General features: G+C 46.0%; 2 protein-coding genes across 3 annotated transcripts in view; one reads left to right on the forward strand and one right to left on the reverse strand.

Annotated features, from left to right (window-relative positions):
• Nucleotides 1-5259: 5259 nt before the first annotated feature.
• The window catches only part of LOC8051061 (ATP-binding cassette sub-family A member 2), a 111426-nt gene continuing 92807 nt past the window's right edge, over nucleotides 5260-23878 (reverse strand). The window contains exons 42-50 of one of the 2 annotated variants that reach the window (XM_029967819.4): nucleotides 23070-23141; nucleotides 22798-22904; nucleotides 19347-19488; nucleotides 18504-18638; nucleotides 18327-18430; nucleotides 15138-15330; nucleotides 14015-14152; nucleotides 8839-9018; nucleotides 5260-7008 (exon numbers count right to left, since the gene is read on the reverse strand). In XM_029967819.4, coding sequence (XP_029823679.3) covers nucleotides 6970-7008; nucleotides 8839-9018; nucleotides 14015-14152; nucleotides 15138-15330; nucleotides 18327-18430; nucleotides 18504-18638; nucleotides 19347-19488; nucleotides 22798-22904; nucleotides 23070-23141 — 1110 coding nt within the window. In that variant the 3' untranslated portion in view covers nucleotides 5260-6969. Of the gene's footprint in view, nucleotides 7009-8838; nucleotides 9019-9289; nucleotides 9537-13951; nucleotides 14153-15137; nucleotides 15331-18326; nucleotides 18431-18503; nucleotides 18639-19346; nucleotides 19489-22797; nucleotides 22905-23069; nucleotides 23142-23878 lie in introns of those variants that run through there. The other variant, XM_042292415.1, reaches the window with a different exon arrangement.
• LOC120839064 (uncharacterized protein K02A2.6-like) lies at nucleotides 9546-13933 on the forward strand. The gene has a single exon (XM_040209267.2). It carries the CDS (start codon nucleotides 9789-9791, stop codon nucleotides 13740-13742), a length of 3954 nt encoding a protein of 1317 aa, XP_040065201.2. The 5' UTR covers nucleotides 9546-9788; the 3' UTR covers nucleotides 13743-13933.

A 23878-nucleotide genomic window follows, 5' to 3' on the forward strand; every position in this document is an offset into this window, starting at 1 on the left:
GTTAATTTGGATTTTCATCACTGTGGTTCATCTCCAGCTTTTGCAGTGTCATACCAATGCCAGCCTGAAGACAAGGCTTGTGCAGCTGCTATATCTGATTCTGCTCACAGAAAGTATACATGCGGAATTTTGTGGGGAACCAACTTTTTTCCCCCAGCTATTAACACTTAATTGCTGCATTGATATCTGACAATTGCATGCTAGGGGCCCTGAATTATCATCTAGTTGCACATTACTAATCTAAAATTCCTTTTAATAACCTGGGTCTATGAGGAACAAATTGCACTGCTCATGGTTTTTATTTTTCGTGGCACTTTGTGCGTGTACAGAGCGGTGGCGGCGCTTTGCAGGGGACACGGACGGCGTACTGGTCTATGCAAACACAGGCAGCGCAGGCAAATTGGATGTGCCTACTGGAGAGCACTATCAGGAATTTTATTGCTTTATGATTTTCAGATTGCCTAGCTTGTGTGTAATCGGAACAATTTACCGAGATGAAGTGTGCTGCTTGCGGAAAGTTGAAAAGTGACGCTGAGTTTACCCATGTTGCACCTGACGTTTGTTTAGAACAGGGGTCTTGAAAGATTGATCTTGAGGAACACCCATTCCACTCTATGAGCTGAGACAGCCCTCCCCAGTCTCAGCATTGATGCAGTAATGTTGCAAACAAGCCTACAGACCAAGTAAACAATAATATTCATACTATCCAGTGTGCTGCTCACACTGTAGTTCTGCTAAAGTGCTTCAAACTAGAAAACTATAGAGGCGTGATCATGCCGACAGAGACCAGGGAGCGCAGAATGTGTCCTGCACAAATTGCACACCATGGGGGGTTTGTGCTAGATTTTTCATCTTTGTATTTACCGTAAAATAATGTGGAAGCTCCCATTTCGTTCAAGAACCCACTATTAACATTTCCCAAACTTGGGAATTCTGCAAATGATGTGTTAAATGCCCAATTTTACCGGACAAGTGCTTATGTCTAGATTAACCCAATTTTCAGTGAAAGTGCGGTGGGTACTCCCCCAATATTTGACGGCAAAAAAAAAGTTTTTGTTTATTTTTTATTTTATTGCCTATTTTATTTGCTTTTTACTCATTTTATTTTAATTGTATTCTATTTATTATTTGCATCCAAAACCTGCTGCTCTCACCAGCACGCTTGCGTTCGAACGAAAGAATTTACCCTTCCAGAAGAGCTGTGCTAGTACAGACCCAGGTTCGAGCCCTGTTGGGGCTTGTAACCGACCTACGGGAACGTCTTCTGCCGGGCAGAAAACTAGTTCCTAGTTTCCTTTTTTCCATTCCCCCTCGCACTCTCACCTCCCCCTCTATACACATGAGTGGGTCTCTGAACAACACCTCCTTTACACTGTGTCACTAGTTGCGTGCAGTACAGGCAAAGGCACCTTAAAGCAAGGGGAGAAAATGCAAGTACCAGGAAGGCTGGGGAGGAGGAGAGAAATCTCTTTTCTCTAATGCTCCTTGTGCTCTCCCTTTCTCCCCTTGCCCTCCATTGCCCCCCTCTCCCGTCCTGCCTCCCTCGTACTCGCCCTTTCTTTCGTTGCCTGGCATTGCCTTCGCCTGCACTGCACACAACTAGTGACATGGAGTATAGACTAGGAAGGCCTCAGCGCTTTGTCTGCATGGCTGAAAGAGAAGGCCATCGGGGCTGCGTTGAGAAGGCAATTCACGGGGATTTACCGTCGTGGCAGAGTTCTTATTGATGCATGCGAGTTCATTTCTTTAAAGGCCACCATGCAGATCATTTGAGTTAGGAAGCTGATTTTCAACTGGCGAATTATTGTTATATAAACTCATTGATGTAAAATGGAAGAACAGGGTAGGTGTATAATGAGGTCTCAAGATAGATATGTTTTTCTCGTAAGCACGAAAGTCTGAATGATGAAATTATACCCGCAAGATGGATTATTTATGAAGAGTACTTGCCAAAAATTGCATGGTAAAGGACGATCGAAAATGCCGTTACAGATCACAGTACCAGCACAATTTACGAAGTAAACACATGTAATAACCACTCTGGCTTGAAACTAAGCTGTGTATATAAAAGCAAAAGCTAGAGGTCCGATGTTCCTTTTGACCTCGAGTTTTTATTTGTGCAAAAAGTTTAGACAAGGATTTCAATTTATTCTGAAGGACAGTTTAGCTCTTTTTGCAACTAGAATTACCTGAAATCTTCTCGTGTATCTTCCAATTCAAGATTCGGAAGTTTATCATACAATGAGAGCAGCTTACACTGCCAACATTATCAGGATGCAACTTTTGGGTCCTTCATCCCATGTCTTCAACAAAGTATGAAGGTTTCTGAACAGCCAGTAATGTAGTCGTGCAAACTGAGTTGTACGTAGATACATTGGTGCGGCAAATTTATTTCTTTTGTTTGCTTATATACAAGTCGCATCCCATCAACCAATCTGTCTTGCAGCAGTCAGTTCGACGAAGGCTCTAAAAATCTCCTGGTACAAAACCTAGTGGCATCCGCTTTTAAGTAAGTCTGGGCAGCAATGCAACCTCAGGAATAAATTTTTGTGTGAATGCAATGCAATGGACGTCTTTTGAAGGATATCGCTTTGTGAAGTCAAGCTCGCACGCCTGAGAAACAAATTTGCCTTTGTATAAGTGACAGCAATTTGCGAGTACTTTTTATTTGGTTCCCCTGTGTCGCACCAAGTGCAGATTCCCCGATAAATATATTTGTGCACGAACACGCTTGTCAACATTTTTTCATGTGCACATCTTTTTACACGGATAGATGTGACTTTTTTACATGCCTCCTTTCTTTTTTTTAAATACTTTACAGCATAAAAAAAACTGAGGAAAATCTGTGGTTGCCCAGTCATAGCAGTAGAATGAATTGTTTAATGAAGGAGCCGTTAACCTGGCCAACTGGCACAGCATTCAATGTCATATCCATCCGGAAGAGGAATTGCATGGGCAAGACGGGCTCTGTACAAACAGGCTGTCTAAGTGCCAGTCGCATCTCAAGTTCTCGACGTAAGCTGTCGAACGTAACCACATACTACTAACGGCCTTTGAGCACATGGAGCCATTTTTTAATGACGCCCGACATGATGCCAACCAATGCAAGTCATTCGACGGAAGCTCAGAAGAACTTGGGAAGCAACTGAAGCTATGCAAGAGAGACAGCAAATCAAAATGAGAGAGTGTTCTTACCCTGGTGTGTTGAGACGCAAGATTCTCCCGCAGTATGGCTCTTGTCCACGCTTGCCGCAGGTCAGCGTCCTGAGGGAACTTAAACACATACGCTTTTTCGGTATTTTTGAAGTTTCTGCGATATCCTGTAGCGCAACATTTATTTGGCACGCTGATCCGCCGAAGAAACGCGCGCATACGTTTTAAGCCAAGGCAGGGCGGACGACGGGTGGAGGAAAACAAAGAAACAGTGCAAACAGCTCCGACGTCTTCTCCCAATTTGAACAGCCACGTATGCGCAGTTGGTTGTACTACGTGCACTGTCAGCACCACCGCCGCTGGGCCACCGCTGCCGGCCGCCGGGTCATGGCATCTCCGCCATCTTTGCATGCCAACTCGCAAGTGCCGAAGCCGTCCTAGACTAGGAGGTGTTGCTCTCAACAAATCTCCGCAAAAAGGAGGAGGGTGTCTCTTTCTCGAATGGAAAGGAGGGGGAGTTTCCTCCTTTCTGGTTGCTCGTCGTTGGCCTTTAAAATGCGAGACGCTTCCAGCGTGTCGCTCGTTCACGAACGTTCCTTCGGGACAATTTGATTGTAGAAAATGACCCATAAAACACATTTTGTGTTAAAATTGTTTTACTTGGCAGCAGGGACGGCTGAGAAAAGAGAACCCCCATGTTCCGGGGAACCCAGTTTAGAATCCATGTTTTTTAAGAGTATGACACTGGTCAATATCTGGCCAACAAACAAGAGGTGATAGCAAATGGTGTGAAGGAACATTATTACAGAGATTTGAAGCAGTTTTCAATGGTTTTGTTATCCCGAGAATAAAGCTCGCGTTTTGTCAAAGACCGAAGCCTACCCAGGGAAGAAACTTGCATTGAACTCTCTTGGATGGCTTAATTGTTTAATAGAAATTCCTTGGAACAACACGACAGTCAAAAGAAACTATTGCACAGTAAAGGGCATACACACGCAGCATGCTTGCTTGCTTGCCCCAAACTACTCGCAAATTGTACACCAAGCAAAACGATTATGCGTATCACTTGCATGGGACACTTTTTATAGCGATGTTTAGCCACAAAAACTGCACAACGGGAAAAATAGTTTTTTTTTTTTTGCTCCGATTTACGAGTCTACAACACTCAAAAGGCACACAGGAACATGTACGCTCGTCTTCAGGGGCCATGAATCGGCACTGAATGACTTCAATCTGACTGCACTGAAGAGGATGGAATTCATCTAAAATGCCAATAACAACTTCTATAAGTAGTATTTTAATGATCTATGCAAAATCAAAATGTTCTCCAGCTTTTCAGGGTTGTGTTGAAGATCAAATAGAAAGCAACGAATGACCCATGCACACAGATAAATTTTAATGTTATAAGCACATATCTTTATACCATATAAACACAAAAAATAACAATAAATACAAAAAGCACTTCTAAATTAAACTATGTACAAACTGAGCAGTAGAACAATAGTGCAAATATAACAGTTCCGACTTTCAAAAGCAACAGAACTATCACAAATGAAACTACAGTTGCGCGAGTAGAAAAAGTACAGCGAGGATATGCATGAATATGATAACAAGTGGCTTGGTATAGTAGTAGTATAATAGCATAATCACAGTACTTTGTCAAAGGTAGCAACTTGTTAAGGAAATCCATGCCTTGAGGTATGCAATAGAGAGCATGTTATTATACAGCCAATGCACCTTAGCAGAATTGCATACCAATCCTCGCGTACACACTTTCATGTCTCTCAAACATCATCTGTGTATTTTTTCAGTGCACTGCACACAGCGATGACATGGTGCAATGTGAGAACAACAATGTTTGAAGCTTGCGAGACGATTTTGATTTATTTTTAAACCAACTGCTGAACAACTTGTGAAGCTCGACAAATTTAAAATCCTCCCGTGACAGCACACCGTATATCTGCGGCTTCAAAAGCCACATAGTTCAATAAATAGATTGCCTTACTTTGGCTCTGCTTGTGGGTAACTGTAAATAGTTTGCCGATATGACTAAACAAATAATGTCTAACCCCATAATTATTTACAGTTACTCAATTGGGATACTGATTTGTTTTTTTAATCCTTTTCAGTTGGTTTGTTTATGCACGTGTTGGGAAAACCATGCATAAGCAAATGTCGGACTGAAATCTTTTTTTTTTTTTCTTTGTTTGCACATTACGATTGAATTATCGTAAGGTTATTTGTGACTTGCCATTGCACGGAGCCCAGGTTCCATAGAAGTTTCACCAGGCTATCGTAACACCCGACATTCCAAACCATAGCCTCCTTTATTCTGGAAAGCCTGTCAAATCGCGAAAGAATGTGGCCGCTGTTAGAAGAGATAGAAAAGGGCGTGCTCTTTCTGGCAGCCCCAAGCAATGCCTCAGCGGTAAAATCCGGAAAGACGAACATGCTCCTTTTTGTTATGTTGTTTTCAGGAAAGGAAAACATTTTGCGTAGACCCTCCTTTCTTCAGCCCCTTCCCTGTTTCTTCATGCACCCATAGCCTCCTTTCTCTTTTTCTCCGTTACGGTTTGTTGTTATTCTGTGGAGAGACCACCGTGCGCATTGCTGGCGCAGAGCCACTTTTGGGGTGACGTAAAAGTGGCTATGCGCTACCATATGGGTGTATGTTTGGCACTGCTCCTCGCCTTTTTCCGGCAGCCACGCGCTCAATGGCTTCGTTGTGGGATTGACAGGCTTTGTAGAAAAAAAGGAGGCCGTCTCCAAACACATTCGGCAACATTTCTCTGCACCTCCGAATTCTCTGCACGATCATGCCAGAAATGCCAGCGTGCAGTCTGGGTGCCATTCCTGTCTCCCGGCTTCGCCTGCAGGATACACTGGATGATGTGCCCTTTTGCTTTACTGGTAGTCCATAAATGCAAATTGCATTTGTCCATTAAATATGATTCGGGAAATATGTAAATGCTCTATAACCATAAAATGCTGTTTATTATTTTATAAAAGCAGCACTTTTATGCCGCAGAAACTAGCCCCGTACCACAAAATAATGAAAAAACAAACTAGACTAAGAACAAATATTTTATATAGGGGTTTCCTTTTCGCACAAGCACAGGTATCGACCCAAGACAAAGCCCACTCTTTGTTCCGCTGCCGTGAATGTTGTTGCCTAACGGCCGAAATCGCACTAAGAAGCAGCCTCCGACCAGTTCTCAATCTCGATATTCTTCAAGCCTCGGCCCCATCTTCGGTCCAAACTGTCACAAAATAATTTTACCGAAGGTGCTTCAGAGGCCTGGCCGTCATTCTTGTCACAAATTCCCTCATCCTTAAGCGTGCTGTTAAGCCGCAACTCTTGCTCGAAAGTTCTTGGTAAGTATGAGAGGTACACGAAAAAAAACTTCACAATTCTAAGGGCTCGATGAAAAACGAGATGAGAAGGCGGGTGTGACAAGTACACAGACCTGAGGCACTGGCAGAAAACAATTCTATGTGACCACCTTTAATGTACGGCATGCTAATGCATAAGTATGGCGGCAGTGGACTCTCGTGGGCAGTAGCAAAAAATCAAAAGTAAGCGAGTTGACTAGAATGAATGTGTGGACTTAGAAAAAGGACAAATACCACGAGACCAAGTAGAAAAGATCACAATAAGTGGCGGCAGCCGTCGTCCGGTCACGGTCGGAGCCCCCGGTAGGCCAAAACGCCCGATCACGAGGGGCAGCGAGTAGAATGTCGATTATGCAGAGGCAGCTTCTACGAGGGACCATTTCTCTCGTCTTGCTCGGTCGGCGCACTAGGCGGTGGCGGACCTCAACAGTCCACATCCATGTTGAGGAAGGCCAAGTGACTCTGAGAATAGGAAAGGAGACATTAACGTTCAGCTCTGGTTTTTGACCTTGACATGTGGTGGAAACAATGCAAGCTTAAACTAGCAGCAAAACCAGGACCCAACCTAGATTGAAGTGTCGCGGGCCACACGTAACACACAGAACATCTCTATGCCTTCCTCCTCAGACCAATTCCTGTCCCATCACCCCCAACACCGCATTTAAAATGAGACATTAGACACACTTGCCCTCGAGTTGAACTGGCACTACCGTATTTACTCGCAGAATGGACACTTTTTTTTTTTTCCAAAAAATCGATGCAAAGTCAAGGGGGTTCATTACGCGAAGTAAAATTTTTGCGTGCGTATTTACTCGCATATTGAACGGACCTTTTATTTCGAAAAATCGACGTAACTTCTTATCTTTTTGCGCGCGACTCAAAAACCAAACTGCAATGCACACACAAAAAAAAAGGTCCTCCATGTTTGTTTTTTTTGCTTCCCTGTTTTTTTTTTTTTTTTCTTTTTGTTTTTTAAATTTTTTTTCGCCTTTCGCAAGCTGTTTTGTTTGCCCACGCCCATGCACTCGCAACCTCGCTGCACCAGGATAGAAAAGTGTGTCCATTTCGAGAAGTCGTTCTCTTTCCAAAGTGCGAAAAGGAGGAGGAGGCGAGGGCAGGATGCCTTCATTATGCGTGCTTTGCTTAGGCAAGGGCTTCTCTGCTCCACTTTCTTATCTCCTTGCGCGCGGCACGCCACCCAAAATCCAGACTGTGCTGTGCAAAAAAAAAAAAAAAAAGCTCCTCTCAATGTTTTCTTTTTTTTCTTGCTTCCATTGGATCTTTTTTTTATTATTTTTAAGGCCTCTTGCAAGGCGTTTTGTAAGCCCAGAGGGCTTCTTTACTTCTCTCTCTTATCTCATTGCACGCGGTGTGCGACTCAAAATCCAGACTACGCTGTGCAAAAAAAAAAAAAAAAGCTCCTCTCCATGTTGTATTTTTCTTGCTTTCGTTGGATCTTTTTTTTATTTTTTAATGCCTTTTGCAAGGCGTTTTGTTCGCCCACGCTGCCCTTGCATTCGCGACCTGGCTGCACCAGGATAGAAAAGTGCGTTCATTTCACGCGCGTGGGGAAAGGGGGGGGGGGGGGGTCAAAATTTTGACTTCTGAGTTGAAAGTGCGTTTAATACGCGAGTGAAAAAAAAAAAAAAGTCGAAATTTTGAGAGCCGATTTGGGGGGTGCGTTTATTACGTGGGTGTGTTCATTGTGCGAGGAAATACGCTAATACAAACGACTGACTACTGAATTTACGGAAGGACTTCGCTTTGCTGATGTGGCAAAATATTTTGGCCTGAGGCAGACTTGTTTATAAATGTTATTCTGGCAGTGTGATTTGTGCCACTGTGAAGAGCATGAGAGGGAACATCGAAACATTTTTCCCTTTCTCCTCAATGCACTGTGCAAGTGAAAAAAGCCTTTGTGACGTCGTGGTGCGACTAGACGTCAAAGCGTCGCTTCATGGCGTCGCCCCATGTCAGATGACACCATGACGTTGTCTATAAATGCTATGCACTTGGAGCGCCTTTGGGATGATGTCGCGGTACCATCGCACGAAATTGTGATGTCGTCAAAGCTACATCGCAGCACAAACACGAAAGACCCCAAGAGCTGGCCCTATGATGCTTGGCACTAAAAAGTGCAGCTGTTGACATTGCCTCCAAGTGTTAAACGACAACCAGTTTTCAATACTGTTTGCACACACAGGCTTGGTTCAGCTACAGCTATACTATATCTATGGCTATAGCTGTAGCTCCTTCTACGGCTATGGCTGTAGCTCCGTCTATGGCCCTTACCTGGGATCGCTGGAGGCGCTGCTGGATGTCTTCATCCTCGTCGCTGTCCCCAATGGTGTCGTCCAGAGGAAGGGGAGGGCGGCCCCTCTGGCCGGAGGCGACCAAGCTGCGCTTGCCCGCAGACCATGCCCCGGGCTCGCGGCCCCTTTCGGACTGCTGCTTCACAAAGTTTATAAACACCTGGGAGAAACGAGGGGACTGGTGGGCTCGAGAGGCACGCTGACGAGATTCCGTTTAAAGGCTCTGCATGGGTTAAAAACGTCTAGTATGAAGGTTAGTACTCAATTCGATTCAAACTCCTTACTGTTTTTTTTTTAAACAGGTGTGAGAGAAGTTGATTGCAATAGCGGTACCTAGACTAAAATGCTCTCATTTTGCTACGCATACCTGCTTCTTCTTTTTATGGTGCAAGTGCCTCGAAAAGGAATCCAACATCTTATCCATTTGCCGACTACACCGTTGTATGTCAGGATCTGCGCACGCTCGTATAGTGGTTCCATCGGTGCATTTGGCACGAGCCTAGCCCCAAGCGACAGCCACGCTGGCTTTCTTTGTAAGCTCGGAGCTCAAGATGCGCGTGCCTCTAGCCCCCACATTTTAATGCTGAAACGGTAGTCCAGTGTCAAAAATCCTTCCAAGTTATAAGTGATTGTACAGTCTACTTACTTGTTTATCTGTGATCAAAAACAGAAGGAAGCCTAATGTTACAAGATGAGCCGACAGATGGCGCCACCACCCAAGGCATGCGGTGGCGTACGGGCCTTCCCCCTTCCTCTACGCCAGGAGACGAAGAAACCGGCGAGCATGGCGGACGCAGATACCGTCCACGTTGTAACCTTTTGTCAAGCATTAAACTAGTTACGTTCGATAACACGCCTTTTTGAAACATGGTGTCAGAAGCGGCAATAGCCAACGCTTGAGCTACGACCGCCACGACCACGGAAGCAAGCATGGACAGGATCCCGCCGCCGCCGAAGTTTGAAAACGCCAGCAACGCTGCGGAACAATGGCGCACGTTCAAACAAGCCTTCACGCTGTACCTGAAAGCGACCGATGCCGCTGGAGCATCATCGGAAAGGCAAGTCGCACTTCTTCTCACGGTTGGAGGACCAAGCCTGCTAGACATTTACAATACTCTGGAGTTCGGAGAGTGTACGGAAGCGAGACCGCACCCTGAATTTGACTTCGACCACGTTGTGAAGCTACTGGATGCGCACTTTCTGCCGAAGCAGAACGAAGTGTACTCACGCTACGTCTTCCGCATGCGAGTACAACTCCCCGACGAGAGGTTCGACACTTTTCTGACCGACCTGAAACTGAAAACCCGCGACTGCAATTTCGGAACAGAAAAGGAGAAGATGATCCGTGACCAAATCGTCTGTGGAGTAAACGACGAGAAAGCACGTGCGGACATTCTGAAACTAGAGAAACCGACGCTCGAAAAAGTAGTCAAAGTGTGCCTAGCGCACGAGTCGACGAAGCTTCAAATGAAGGTGTTCAGAGAAGGCACCACGGTCGCCGAGGAAGTCCACGCAATGAAAGGTAGCAGCAATCGCCGCCGACAACCACGTGCCGACCGAGAGAAAGACAAACAGACTGCGTTCAAGCAACCAGTACAGAGCTGTAAATACTGCGGCAGGACTCACGAGCGCGCAAGACAAGCATGTCCAGCATGGAACCAAACCTGCAACAAGTGCAAGAAGCGGAACCATTTTGCAGCGGTATGCAAAAGCACCAAGACCGTCGCCAGTGTGGAGGAGCACGACGACGACTCAACAGAAGAGATACTCACGGTGCAGGACGGCAAAGCAAGCTCGTTATTTGCAACCTTGACCGTCAATGAAAGAAAAGTCAAGTTCCAAGTGGACAGTGGAGCTGCAGTGAATGTTATCAACTACAAGAGTGTGACGCCCAGACAGATCGAGCCAACCTCGACAACCCTGTGCATGTGGAATGGCACGAAAGTCATCCCATCTGGCAAGGCAAGGCTGAAGGTGACTACAGCCAACGGGCAGAAACACGTCGTTGACTTCATTGTGGTCCGTAACGACTTCACACCCCTCATAGGACGCAAGACAGCTGAACTGATCGGGCTAATCACGGTTGACTACGACCTGGTTGCCAGCGTTGGTGAAGTGAACTCAAGAGACCACATTACGAAGAGGTACCCCAATGTTTTTGGAACCTCTGTAGGCTCTCTGCCCGGGACCGTACACCTTGTGACCAAACCAGCGGCATGTCCCAAAGCAGTGACAAGTTGCCGAGTCCCAGTGAACATCAAGCCTCAACTCGAGACAACTATAAGACGATTGGAACAAGCAGGAATCGTCAAGAGTGTCACGGAACCGACACCTTGGGTCAGCCGAATGGTCATCGCTACAAAGAAAAATGGTGAAATGAGAATCTGCATTGATCCTCAGGCTCTCAACGAAGCCTTAGAGCGGGAGAGGCACCCCTTACCGATCTTGGATGACATTTTGCCTGAAGTCGCAAAGGCAAAGATATTCTCGAAGTTGGACCTACGAGACGGCTACTGGCAATGTATCCTGGACGAAGAGTCTAGCCTCCTCACCACCTTTCAGACACCAATGGGACGCTACCGATGGCTACGCCTCCCATTTGGACTCGCTGTCAGCAGCGAAATCTTTCAGAAAAGACTGCAGTCAGCTCTGGATGGATTGAGTGGTGTGCTGTGTGTGGCAGATGACATTCTAGTATATGGTATCGGCGAAACCGATGCAGAAGCGCGCAGTGACCATGACAAGAAGCTGGAAAACCTGCTGCAGAGATGTCAGAAGATTGGTGTGCGACTCAACCGAGACAAGACGGAGCTGCATCGCACAAGTACAACATTTCTGGGGCACCTGCTGACAAAAGACGGACTACGTGTTGACCCTGAAAAGGTCAGAGCCATTCAAGAAATGCCCCCACCAACTGACGTCCAAGGTGTGCAACGCTTTTGTGGAATGGTCAATTACCTTGCACGCTTTCTGCCAAAGCTCTCCCAGGTCACAGAACCGCTCAGAAAGCTGGTCATCAACAGTGAACCATGGGCATGGAGCGATGAACAAGACAACGCATTTCAAGAGACAAAGAACTTGGTAGCAAGAGCCCCAGTGTTGGCATATTACAATCCGCAGAAACCGCTGATGGTACAATGCGATGCCAGTGAACGTGGCTTAGGAGCTGCACTCCTTCAAGATGGACAGCCATTATCCTTTGCGAGCAGAGCTCTCACGCCTACTGAAGTCCGGTATGCCCAGATAGAGAAGGAGATGCTTGCCATAGTCTTTTCGTTGAACAAGTTTCACCAGTACACTTTCGGAAGACTGACGACTGTAATCACAGACCATAAGCCACTACAAGCCATCATGAAGAAGCAGCTGGACCAAGTTCCAAGAAGACTGCAAGGGATGATCCTACAGACTCAACGCTACAACATTGACCTGCAGTACCGACCAGGAAAGGAACTTCTACTGGCCGATACGATGTCACGAGCATTCTTGCCAGACGACCATTGCGAACAGCAGCTTGAAGACATCAACGTGGTGAACCACCTACCTGTGCGAAAGGATACTGCAGAGAAGATCCGCAACGCAACCCTGAGGGATGAAACCTTGCAAAAGCTGACAGCAGTGATCCTAACAGGATGGCCACAGGAAAGGCACAATGTTGCACCAGAAATCAGGATGTACTTCCCTTTCCGAGACGAACTTGTCGTGGAAGATGACATTGTTTACAAGGGACAACGACTGGTGATACCAAAAGCACTTCAAGGAGAGATGAAAGAAAAGCTACATTCATCACACATGGGTATCGAAAGCACTCTACGACGTGCACGTGACAGTATTTTCTGGCCGAGCATGAATGCTGAAATCAAGGACCACATATCAGCCTGTAATGTGTGTCAGAAACATGCACCAGCGCAACAACGAGAGACGCTGAAACCACACCCGAGACCAGACTTTCCGTGGGAACGTGTTGGATGCGACATACTGGAGCACAAGAACAAGCACTTCCTAGTCACAGTGGACTATTACAGCAACTTCTGGGAGGTCGACCAACTCAACTCGTTAACATCTGCCCATGTGATACGCAGACTGAAAGCACACTTCGCAAGACACGGCATCCCAAGTGTTCTGATCACAGACAACGGCTCACAGTTCGCTTGTGAAGCGTTCAACAAATTCTCAATAGATTGGAACTTCGAACATGTCACGTCCAGCCCACGATACCCAAGATCGAACGGTATGGCTGAGTCTGCCGTGAAGACTGTCAAAATGCTCTTAAAGAAAGCAGACGAAAGCAATGGCGATCCTCAGATGGCATTTCTCGACCATCGTAACACGCCGCTGCAACACATGCATGCAAGCCCTGCACAGCTCCTCATGGGTCGACGCACACGCACATGTGTACCAACGACAACTAAGCAGCTGCTGCCAAAAACTGTCAGTGCCAGAAACCAGTTGGAGCAGAAGAAACGAAGGATGGTTTTCTATCACGACAAACAGGCTAAAGACCTCCATCCTCTGAGCATGGGACAAGATGTGATGGTTCTCCCAACCAAAGAAGCATTATGGACAAAGGGAACCATCAAGGAGCAATGTGGTGACAGGTCATATAAGGTACAGGTTAGTGACGGCGTGCTACGCCGCAACAGAGTGCACATACGAGATGTACCCAGTTGCCAACAGGCTGAAGCAGATGTCCCTACTACTACTCAGGACGATCGTGGGCACCACAGAACACCCCAGGTCAAAAGTTCCCCTCAGCGCGAACCAGACACGACACCAGTACCTGAGACGTACGAGCCTGACCACCAATTCGCCCCAATCCATACCCCTACGCGCCCAAAGAGAACAGCAGCTCTACCAAAGAAGTTTCAAGACTTTATTGTGGGGTAGTCCCTACTTAAACAAAGGAGGATGTTACAAGATGAGCCGACAGATGGCGCCACCACCCAAGGCATGCGGTGGCGTACGGGCCTTCCCCCTTCCTCTACGCCAGGAGACGAAGAAACCGGCGAGCATGGCGGACGCAGATACCGTCCACGTTGTAACCTTTTGTCAAGCATTAAACTAGTTACGTTCGATAACACGCCTTTTTGAAACACCTAACTAGCACTGCACAAAAATCGAAGTGAGGAATGACGGAAGCATCCAGTTGCGTCACTCACATTGTCTAAGGTGTTTTGGCACACGGAATATTCCTCTATGGGAAGTTCCCCGAGGGCTTGTTCCATTTGGCAAAAGACGTATGCCAAGGAGATGTTTTCAGACTTCAGCTCATACTGGAGCATGTTGAAGTGCTGCTCCTGCAATTGGCAACCGCACAATTTTAGTACTTTTAAGAAACAGACAAAGCGGAAGAAGCTTCACGACTTATGTATGTACGTAGTAGAAATTTTAGGTCAGCTGAATGGTTAATGTGCTGCTTGCCTACACTTTTTTATGTATAGGGTCTTCTTTTGGGTAGGTGTACTCGAAGTGGTACTAGTAATCGTACAGAAGGTGAAATTTAAACATGAAACATTATGACCACTCCTTAAGGTGAGGAAACAATATGGCTCCTCTTCATAATTCTGTATGTTGGAATTGTTTTTCCAGGAGAGTTATTAAAGAATTAAACCTCCGAACAACCCCATCCAAATAGGTAACTCAGAATATGAAGAGTGGTAAGTAGATCCAAGTAAGACATTGACTTAACAAGTATGTTCAACATTTTAGGTAGGTAGCACACAATGATAACGAACATTTGTCTGGAATTATTGCACATACAGTTATAAGCAAACAAGCTCCCAGTACTGAATGGAAGCTTTCTCATAGCAGCAGAAACAACAAAAACTTCCTGTTCACATGTACACAATTTCTGACCTTCAGACAATCTCCTCGTACTGGTCATTTTGCCTTACCGCCGCAAGTGCACAGGTTATCAATGCACTGCTTTGCACACTACTTTTTTCTGTGTCCCACATCACAATATTCTCTTGAATTCAGGTAGTCCTCGCCTTTGAGAACAATTATGTACTACACATACTGTAAACAACTAAATTTTTGTGAATAATTTTCTCAAGCTTCGCGACCTGAAAAATACCGCGAAAAATTTATTGTGCGAATGTATCAGCTCTTGGTAACGAATACACAACATATCACTCTAAACTAAGAAATTTTGTGCTCGCAAAATATTCTCAAAGCTCTCACGTTGGGAAATTCACGAAATATTGAGCCTGAAAAAATGATGTTTTTTACAGTACAATTAAGAAAGCTATTTTAAGTTAGCTTGAGGCGAAACCATCTTGCCTTGAGAGTGGCATTGTGGAAGACCCTGTGGAACCAGGCCGAGATGGCATCGTGCGACGCTCCCTTGGTGCGTGCAGTGATGCAGTAGCCCTCGCCAAAGCGGTTCTTGAGGTGCTGGATGCTGCCCAGGCACTTGAAGTGCCCGTTTACCATGATGGCCAGCCGGGTGCAAAGGGCCTCACATTCCTCCATGCTGCAACACCCAGAGGAAAGTGGGGGGAAAAAGAAATTTAGACGCCTTACATTTTACGTGAAGATGGAGGACCAGCAAAGCTGTCATCTTTACGACGTCGAGGACGATGCCTAAAGGATGACGTCTCGGACGATGCCTAAAGGATGACGTCTCGGACGACCCCAAGGACGACCTCGAGGACAAAGTCTAGGACGACCTCAAGGACGACTTTTAGGATGACTTCGAGGAGATGCCTAGAGGACGACCTCAAGGACCTCAGGGACGACGACTAGGATGACTGCAAGGACTACGTCTAGGACGACCTGAAGGACGACTTCTAGGATGACTGCAAGGACTATGTCTAGGACGACCTCAAGGATGACTTCTAGGACGACTTCGAAGACAACCTCAAGGACAACGTCTACGACGACCTCAACGACGACTTCTAGGACGACGCCTAGAGAAAGTCAGCCTTTCGACTCTGGTGAAAACCAGAGTGGAAAGGTTGGAAAGGTTGCCACCATCTATGAGCGACGGCGGCAACCAGACAACCGGCAATCCGGTTGCCGCCATCGCTCATAGATGGCGGTAGCTGTCTGGAGTTTTGTGCCGACATTTGTTTGCCCGCGGACATGATACTGAAAAAACTAGCCTTTAACAGCTCCGCTGTAAAAGAGTCCGTTTTGAGCTTAAGGATTGAGGATCCCTTTTCCAAAATGACGGCATCAACGACCTGAACGCGAGGATTTGTGCGATGGCTGTACTTGGAGAGCCTAAAGCTTGAGTCTTTGTCTTCCGCAACGCTGGCTGGAAACTCCCAAAAGAAAAGAAGCACTAGGTAGGAACATGTCACAAATGTATTTAATTGATGAATGTATCACTTATGAAATAGGTAGGCAGTTAGGATGCCAACCTCAAGGAGCAAGAAGGTTGCTCAAAGAAGCGGGGAGAAGCGAAGAGAGAGGCTTCAGTTGCCATAGCAACGGAGGGACGCACGCATGTGTCGTTCATGTGTGTGCGTCCCTCCGCTGCGTTGGAAAACAACTGCAACGACAGACCAATTGCAGGTCGAAGAGAAGTGTTCACGCGCGTTGCATGCCGGTCGCGGGCCGGCTGCTTCTATCCGCAAACATGGCGTCGGTTGTAATCGTTGACGTGGACGGCGTGGTGGAAGCTCATCGTTCCGCGTAAAAGCGCTATCCTTGACTGTGAATTTTCGTTGTGTGAGCGAATAACCCAGCACGTACTAGAAGGGAAGATCCACCTACTCGTGCGGCGATGTCGTGGCGGCACTCTCAAGATGGCAGAAACGCCCGTGTTGTCGTGGTTGTTTACTTCGACTACAGTGGTGATTTCTAAGCATTTCTGTTTTCGAACATCGCCCAGATTTCTTATTTGGAGCATTTTACGCCTGTGCTCAAGTTGAAGGTACTATTACTGGCACGTACCGTATAAAGGATACGAATTTTCACGCGTTTTTATCACCGGAGAAAAGTGATTAGGGTTAGCAATCCTGAACGCTCGCAACGTCCATCCCCCTCCCACGATGCCGTCAAAAGGCTGCGCCAGGCGAAAGTCGCTCATTTCTTTGAAAATGTGTGGCACACTTGAGAGAGAAGTGTACTAGTCTAATGAAATAAAGACTTTTTTCAAACTAACATAAAATAAATTCTTTTACAAAGGTAAGTTGTCTCATGGCATGTATTTTGGCCTGAAAAATTGATGTTTTGGTTATAGCGCGGTACCGCTTATAGTGCAGATTTTCGCGACTCCCGCGACATGCGTTATATGCGGTCTACACTGTACTGCTATATAAGATGTTTGAATGAAATGTAGAGCAATTACTGAAAATCTTTCGAACTACAGTCCAAAGCACAAAGGCAGTGTTGGAAGGGTCAGTTCCGTTTCGACATGAACTGTACAGGGCACATAGTTCTGCTAATGAAGCAGCTGCACTCAATAAGAATATAACTAACAATGCAAACCATTGCAGCTTCACTTATCTTATCTACCATTTTATAGCGAAAATGCGTCCTCGAAAAAAATGTGTCCTCGCATGTCGACAGAAAGCTCCCCATTGGTTGTGACAAGTATGAATAAATAAAAACAAAAAGAGGGGGCAACCAGCGTGAGTCAGCCTTCCTTGGCATTATTAGGTAGTGAGGTCCTGATTCCTCATTATCATCTCTAGGCATTGTCCTCAAGGTCATCCTAGAAGTCGTCCTTGAGGTTGTTTTAGACATCGTCCTAGAAGTTGTCCTTGAGATAGTCCTAGAAGTTGTCCTTGAGGTCGTCCTCGGCGTTGTCCTCTAGATGTCGTCTTCGAGGTCGTCATAGAAGTCGTCCTTGAGGTCGTCGTCTAGGCATCGTCCTAGATGTCATAAAGATAACAGCTTTGCTGGTCCTCCATCTTCACATGAAGCGGAAGGGCTCTACAATTTTTTCATATGATGCCCATCAGGATATGAAAACATTCCCAGCCCGGAGCATCATGTCACAACCAGAGCAAAACATAATGGTACAAAACCCCTCCAAGGTGACTTCCTTCTGAAGCACACCTCGCTCCTAAAGGACACTTTATAAAAAGAAAAAAGTAATAGTGGATGATAATGCAATTAATGCGAAGGTGCAAGCGAGCTGGACAAGAATGACGAAAATAATCCCTGGAGAGAGGGAACAGAGGAGACAAAGGACAAACACAATTCTCCAAACACAGCTAGGTGACCGGTGCGCGACTGAAAAAATCTGCCTGGTCCAAGAATCAAACAAAGAACCTCTTCATTTCCAGTGGAGCGCTCTACCAACTGAGCTGACCAGGAGTTAGACGTCAGTAAAGCAAACGGGTTTTATCAGCTGCCACCAGTCTAACACTTTGTTTGTTTGTCCTTTGCATCCCCTGTTTCCTTTCTCTAGAGATTATCATCATCAATAGTGGATCCCCAATTTTTGTCGGTTGATTGCTACCATGCTGCTTTGCCGCTCACTCCATCAATGCTAACAAAACTGTGACCACAAACCTGTGCGAAGTGAGGATGACGGAGCGGCCCCCACGTACTAGATCCTGAATGAGGTCCCAGAGGAAGCGGCGCGTGTATGGATCCATGCCAGTGGTGGGCTCGTCCTGCACACACAAACCGCAAGGTTTCAATGGCACGACAGAAATGGGAAACCTCAAAAGTAGAGCGATGACCAACCAGGTAGATGACTGGAGGTCCTCCCAGCAGGGCAATGGCCGTCGAGAGTTTGCGCTTGTTGCCGCCGCTGTACGTCCCCACAACACGATCCGCATACGACGTCAATCCCAGCTTCTGGAGGGTCCACTCGATTACCTGCAAGATTCAAAATTTTCATGAACTATCGCAACAGCAAGGCCTGTTACAATCTGGTATCCTGACACTTTGGGGACTACCTGTCATAGAAGATGCATTAAAGCGACAATAGAAAAGAAGCTGGTTGCCCACAAAAAATGTTACCATAATGTTTCAAGTTTATAAAAATAACGACAGAAGGTTTACTGAAGTGTACAAGTAACTTACACATGATTGAGAGGCACCTGGCCACCACCATGTCAAATTTGCTTGTGATGACAAAAACGTGCAACAGCAAGCCTACCAAAGCTACCATCACGAACATGATGCATGCGCTTGCACCACATGTTGGGCACCAGGCTTCAGACTATGCACACTGAACCGTGTTTCTTGCCCCACAAATAAACTATACATTGCGCAGAGCTCAGCCTCTGGCCAAATGTGATGCAAAATATTCTGGGAGAAATGGACAGTCTCCGAGCTTATCTATTCACAAGTTGGAAGCAATTTTTATGAATTCACAGTGAGAAACTAATGTTTATATTTTTACTTGCTCTTAAATACTCAACAACAGACTACGGTATAGCTACTCTTAATGATAAGCATGCTTTCTAACTAAAACCTTGCAGAAATCACTTGTGCCTCTTTTTATTAGAAGAGTGGTGTCACATTCAGGCAAGGACTGCCCGTTTTGCAGATATAAAAAACAATGAACATGAAGAGGCGCACCCTGTTTTCCTCCTTGACTGGGATTCCTCGGAACCTGGCATACAGACGAAGATGTTCTTTGGCTGTCAGCTCGTCATACAACGCATCAAACTGGGGGCAGTAGCCAATGAACCGTTGGGCCTTGTTCAACTCACGAGAAACGCTGAAAGACAAGAGCAGCAAAGCACGATTGAAGTAAAACAGGCTTCGATGTCTAGCCGTGTCTACGATCATTGACAATCTGCTTGTGGACTTCCCATTTTTTCCTTCGCATGACAACACGCTTAAAGGTGAGATTTGAGTATACCCAGTTCCCGAGAATATAAGCTTAACTCAATGATTTCGATAAGCCCGGGGTGCACAGAATATGTTGCATCTGTAATGCATGCGTTACGACTCGCTACGCTTGGTTGCGGAAAGTCTTGGGTGGTTTCGTGATCTCCGAATACATTGGAACGATTGAAGCACTCGTGATCTCTGGGTACATCGGAACGAGCGGAGCAAGTGTAAATTTTTTCGGGAGGGGCGTGCAAGTGTCGCGAGCTCGTTTTAAAGAGAAGCTTTCCGCTTGTTCTGCTTCTTTTGCGGGTGCGTGTCGGACCATGAATTCTCGGATTGTGAGGAGTCCCTCATGGTACGCACACTGCGCTACATCCCTCGGTACATCACAATTCACCCCGTGACGTCGCAAGTCCATGTGGGGAACCAAACCTCACCAGGAACCAAACTTGAGCGCCGACGGCCGCCTGCGGACTAAGTACTATGCTGGACTTCGCCTCCAACAGTTGCCTGCAGATTATATTTCATTTCAATCACCCAATCACAGCCGGTGCTATGATTCAATAAAACTAATCGAGTCTGTCGTCACGGCGCTAATCGTCTTTGTGTGGTTGCCATCACAGACTGGTCCAGCGTGGTCCAGAGTCCGATTCCTGCTGAGATCCTTAGTGAATCTCTCTGGTTTCGGTTGTTTGTACCTGTGCTAAAAAGTCCCGTTCGCATGCTGACGAAGACGAGGGCGCGCTGGACATATTCTGCAGGGCGAGACTAAGCGAACGAGCGTGTTGCATGGGCGCTACCTTATGCATGATGCTTGACTTCAATAAGGTGAGCGGTCACATCGTACGACGTCACACCTCTCTCACCGGCACATTCTGCCAGGAGCCCAATCCCCCCACCCCAGAACAGGTGTGCTACGCAGTTCAGTGGCTATAGTATCCGACGGTCACTGCACCGGTCCAGGCTCGAACCCCTCTAAAGAGTCTTTTTTATGTTGATTTTAAATGGACTTTTGTAAGCTTTATATATAACCTTAACATCGTGTAACGCTTCCAGTATGTCGCGCATTCATGATGCTCGTCTATGTCAATCATTCATGACGTTCGTTCCTGATGCTCCTTCATGATGCTTGTTCAGGATGCTCGTTCATGACAATTTTCTCATAGAAAACAACTTATACAACAAATTCTGAGTTAAAAAACTGGAGACACAAGACGCACAAAAACATTGGCTGCATATGTATTTGGTCATTCTGCCAAACGCACTTAGATGCAGTAGCTTTAAAAGGTGGGCGGTGCCTAAGGCAGGATGAACCTTTGTCTTTCAGTGCCTGGGGTGGGTGGTGCCTACGGCAGGGTTTTGTATAGAAACCGATTATGCAACCATTGTTTCTGTGACGTTGTGCGTGCTTCCCTTTCGCACCACCCAAATACAGTGCCTTTGCGCTGAATTTTCTGGGTTATCAAGAAAGGGGAAGTGCGCTTTCCTGCCCCTTCCCCTCCTCCATGTCCCACGTGCTCTTTTCTACACCACCTGTTTCTGTTCCTCTCTTTCTTTCCCTTTCCACCCCCTCTCCACTCTGCATGCCTTCTCCATACCTGCCAACTCTTCCGAATTTTTCGTAAAATGTATGATTGGGACTAATTTAACGATTTTACGAATCTTGTTTCAAATTTTATAAAAAAAAATTATACAAGGAATTATTTTTTTTTTACTTTTTTTTTTCTTTTTTTTGTAAAACCGTTCATAACCTCCGAGATCCTGAAGCGCACGCGCTTTGGGATCTCAGAGGTTATAAACCATCGTTGGCGGTATCTTGCACCGCCACAAGAGGGCGATTCGTGGCCACCGTCTATCCGGTGGCCACGGATCCAAAACCAATCCAAAGCCCAAAGCCTTTGTTCGTGTGTTCGGCGGCGCATGTTGGTTCGGCATGTTCAGACGTGTTTGGGCCTCTCTGTTTCGGCCAGTTTCGAGGCGAGCAATGTGGCGTCTGTGTGTGTCCGTTGCACGTGTAATCGTAACATTCCCCTGGTCGCGGCGGCTTCGCGGCGCAAATGGCGAACTCCAAACCTCAAAAGAGGTACTTTCAGGTGTTCCTGAAGTCCTACACGTCAGAATAAAGCCGGTCGTGGTCGGAATTCCCGTGCTTCGTGCCGACCAAACAGGGAGAGGAGTTTAGATTCTTTAGCACGTGGACGTGTGATGTAAGCGTTTCGAACGGTGGCGAGGCTGGCATTAAGCTGCACATCGCTTCACGTAACCCGTAACCTGTGACCCCCCCCCGGCCCGGGTGCGGCCGTGGGAGTTTTACGAATTCGAAAGTCCACAGGTTGGCAAGTATGCTTCTCACACCGCCTCCTTCTGCTCCTCCCATTCCTACTAGCTGGGTCCGCAGCTCGGACAGCAGTGCACTCAACTTCCACACTGGTAACTGGGGTTCGAACCCTGGCACTAGTTGCCAGCTTTTTCAAGATCGTTTAGCGGTTACGGACTAACCAACCTACAGATTTTATGCTTACATAGCTCCCGAGGTTGGTTGACCCTATACACCAACACGCGGCACTGAAGTCATGCCGCTGTGGTGGCGCTGCTATTCGCGGGCGCATGCGCCGATGTTCCACTTCACGTGAATCTGGTTGCTGCGCATGCGCAGTGCCCACACCTCGTGGGGAAACTCCGCGTTTGTCCACACCTTGTGAGGGCTTGTTTGTAAATGGCACGTTGGCCTATAAAGCTACCATTTTAAAAGGGAACAGAACAATGTCTCAAACTATGGATCACCGGTGCAAATGTGTGAAACTCTTATTTCAATGAGATTTTAGCCTGGTTTTGACTGATGACATTACTCAGTGATAAAATAAACCTCTTAGCTTCTATGGCTTTGCTTAAAAGCTATTAGTTCCATTGCACAAAAAAGTGAGACTTTTGTTCCTAAAATATTAATGTACCTTAGTCTATATGTTTCTTTTTTTATTCTGTATGCCATTTACACAACCCATACCTTTCTCCGAACTGTTGCAAAGAGGCACAGAACTGACTATGCTTTAGTCCCAACCCTTTTGCTTCCTAATTACCGGTAAGACACTTGAAACTCAAGAGCTTCACACAAACGTCGAGCATATTATCATATGTTGGAATTAAGAAATGTTTTTTCTGTCCTAGGCCTCTGCAAGCCACACATTCAACTTACCTGTAACCATTGAGGAATGCATCTCCGGAGGTTATCTCGGTGTCACCCGTGAGCATCTTGAAGGTGGTCGACTTCCCCGCTCCGTTCACTCCCAACAATCCAAAGCACTGAAAGGCAGGGGTTATGATCACAGAGTTGCAAAGCAAGTTTCAAAAGCAGTTCTGGTCAATCATGTTCATATTGCAATGACTTCAAGCACAACATAAAGGGATGTATGTACCCATAAAGAAAAAACAATACAAACTGAGGGTAAAAAAAAAAAGAAAACAGACCTCTCCTTTTGGTATTCTGAGGCACAGTCTATCTACTGCCAAATGCTTTCCCAGCTTCCTTGCATGATAAACCTGCAACACAAGAAGAGGTACCAAACTGTAGTTAATGACTTGAAGTGAGGTTCCTGTCATTCATTAGCATCATCGAAAACTGTTTGAAATCCAGGAGCCAAGAAATACAAATTCAGGGAACTTATACCAGGGAATGCAGAGTCAAAAATTGCACTGTAGAACGCAAGTGTCCTGTGCTTGATTAATCCCCTGCCCATTTTCATATAGATTAGCATTGTGCTAGGGTGTAGTTAAGTAATCCCTACTACACAATACAGTTCAGCAGTCATGTTGTACTGGCCAAATTGCCCATCTGTCTTATTTTTCTAACTATAGTCCGCACCCAATGTATAGTCCGATTTCAGCTGAAAAAAAAAAAAGGTTTTGCTCAGATAGTTTGCAACCGGTACAAAGTCTGCACGCAGTGCATAGTCCACATTTAGTGCCTAATCCGAATGTAAAAATTATTGTACACAGAACATCTTGACAAATGCCTGCTGTATATTAGCTCAAGGAGGAGCTTGTACGATATATATTAATATAGGTACTCTGTTATTCATAAAATTCTTCAAGTCTTGTCACTGTGACCGATTTAGAAAAATACAAAACCTTGTACAGTTCGCACCTGCAGATAGTCTGCACCGGGTAAAATTTCAACTTTGAAACATGTATAGTCTGCAGACTATTTGCCAAAGAAGACAGCACTTTTTTTTTTTTTAATTAAAATATAAGCTGGAAATTATCCTTAAACATCCTCA

This window comes from Ixodes scapularis, unplaced genomic scaffold (genome assembly GCF_016920785.2).
Source record: "Ixodes scapularis isolate PalLabHiFi unplaced genomic scaffold, ASM1692078v2 PGA_scaffold3__209_contigs__length_174095766, whole genome shotgun sequence".
NCBI classification, from domain to species: Eukaryota; Metazoa; Arthropoda; class Arachnida; order Ixodida; family Ixodidae; genus Ixodes; species Ixodes scapularis.

Bases quoted from the DNA above. Each gene is read 5' to 3' on its own strand.
- LOC120839064 (XM_040209267.2), top strand. From the start codon at position 9,789: ATGGACAGGATCCCGCCGCCGCCGAAGTTTGAAAACGCCAGCAACGCT.